Raw genomic sequence first — 1,634 nt, forward strand, 5'->3', positions numbered from 1 at the left:
ACGTCATCACTGAAATCATCACTGACGTCATCACTGAAATCATCACTGAAATCATCACTGAAATCATCACTGAAATCATCACTGACGTCATCACTGAAATCATCACTGACGTCATCACTGAAATCATCACTGACGTCATCACTGAAATCATCACTGAAATCATCACTGAAATCATCACTGACGTCATCACTGAAATCATCACTGAAATCATCACTGAAATCATCACTGAAATCATCACTGACGTCATCACTGAAATCATCACTGAAATCATCACTGACATCATCGTGTTATTATAGAACCTATTAATAGTCATTATCTATTAATACTGGAACATGAGAGACTTTAACACTGGAGGACATTTCACCACTAATGCTTCCTGTCTGTCTGTCTGTCTGTCTACCTGTCTACCTGTCTGTCTGTCTGTCTACCTGTCTGTCTCTCTGTCTGTCTACCTGTCTGTCTACCTGTCTGTCTCTCTGCCTATCTGTCTCTCTGTCTACCTGTCTGTCTGTCTGTCTGTCTGTCTGTCTCTCTCTCTGCCTGTCTGTCTCTCTGTCTACCTGTCTGTCTGTCTACCTGTCTGTCTGTCTGTCTGTCCATCCAATCAGGAGGAGGATGAAGGGTGGGGGCGGAGCTTCCAGTCAGCTGTAGACAGCACCTCCTCCCTCTGCACTGAGGAGGAGGACGAAGACGAAGAGGAGGAGACCAGGTGAGTCATGCTGCTCACTGATTGGTTGATTTTTGTCCCATTAGAGGCAGAGCTTAGTGATGGTGATGTTGTCTCCATCCTGGTTTCTGGGGGCTTTTGGTTTCTCTTTAGGTTCTCCTCCAAACCTGAAGTCCAGCAGGGAGGAGGAGGAGCACGAGGAGGAGGAGGAGGAGGAGCAGGAGGAGCAGGAGGAGGAGGAGCAGGAGCAGGAGGAGGAGGAGGAGCAGGAGGAGGAGGAGGAGGAGGAGGAGGAGGAGGAGGAGCAGGAGCAGGAGGAGGAGGAGGAGGAGGAGGAGGAGCAGGAGCAGGAGGAGGAGGAGCAGGAGCAGGAGGAGGAGCAGGAGGAGGAGGAGCAGGAGCAGGAGGAGGAGCAGGAGGAGGAGGAGCAACAGGAGAGAACTATGAAGGAGATGATGAGACCTCCATTGCTGAACCAGTCACCTCCTGCAGGAGGAGGAGCAGCAGGAGCAGCCAGATCCAGCAGGTATGGACCGTCTCCGTCTCTCTGTGTAGTTCAGGGAACCTGGGAGAACAGAAAGACCTTCAAATGAGGAACTTCCTGTTTTCAATCTCCAAAATAAAATAGCTGTGTTTGTGTGTGCCAGCTGAAGGAGGAGAACATGTCTCTGAGGAGATCCTTCATGGAGCTGCAGAGGAAGTCAGAGACTAACGAATGCAGGTTAGCATCAGCCAATCACACGCCAGCACCGACCCCACCGTCTGTGTTTACCCATCATGCCTCTGTCCTCCCTGTCAGGGTGGCGCAGTTGTCGGAGGAGCTGCTCCAGAGGAGGCGTCAGGAGGAGAAGGAGGCCCAGGATCTGGAGAGTATGGTTCACTCTGTGGAGCAGAACCTGCACCTGATGACGGTGAGCGACCACGGTTATATACGGCTCTGGATCGGTGAGCAGGCACGGTTATATAC

The 1,634-nt window shown here is 51.2% G+C and overlaps 1 protein-coding gene across 1 annotated transcript in view; it reads left to right on the plus strand.

Moving 5' to 3' along the window:
• Positions 1-1,634, plus strand: part of entr1 (endosome associated trafficking regulator 1) — an 11,285-nt gene that overhangs the window by 6,190 nt on the left and 3,461 nt on the right. The window contains exons 4-7 of the mRNA XM_074639749.1: positions 609-709; positions 821-1,193; positions 1,315-1,388; positions 1,467-1,612. Of these exons, the coding sequence (XP_074495850.1) occupies positions 609-709; positions 821-1,193; positions 1,315-1,388; positions 1,467-1,612 (694 nt within the window). The remainder of the gene's footprint in view (positions 1-608; positions 710-820; positions 1,194-1,314; positions 1,389-1,466; positions 1,613-1,634) is intronic.

The sequence above is a fragment of the Sebastes fasciatus genome, chromosome 6 (assembly GCF_043250625.1).
Source record: "Sebastes fasciatus isolate fSebFas1 chromosome 6, fSebFas1.pri, whole genome shotgun sequence".
NCBI classification, from domain to species: Eukaryota; Metazoa; Chordata; class Actinopteri; order Perciformes; family Sebastidae; genus Sebastes; species Sebastes fasciatus.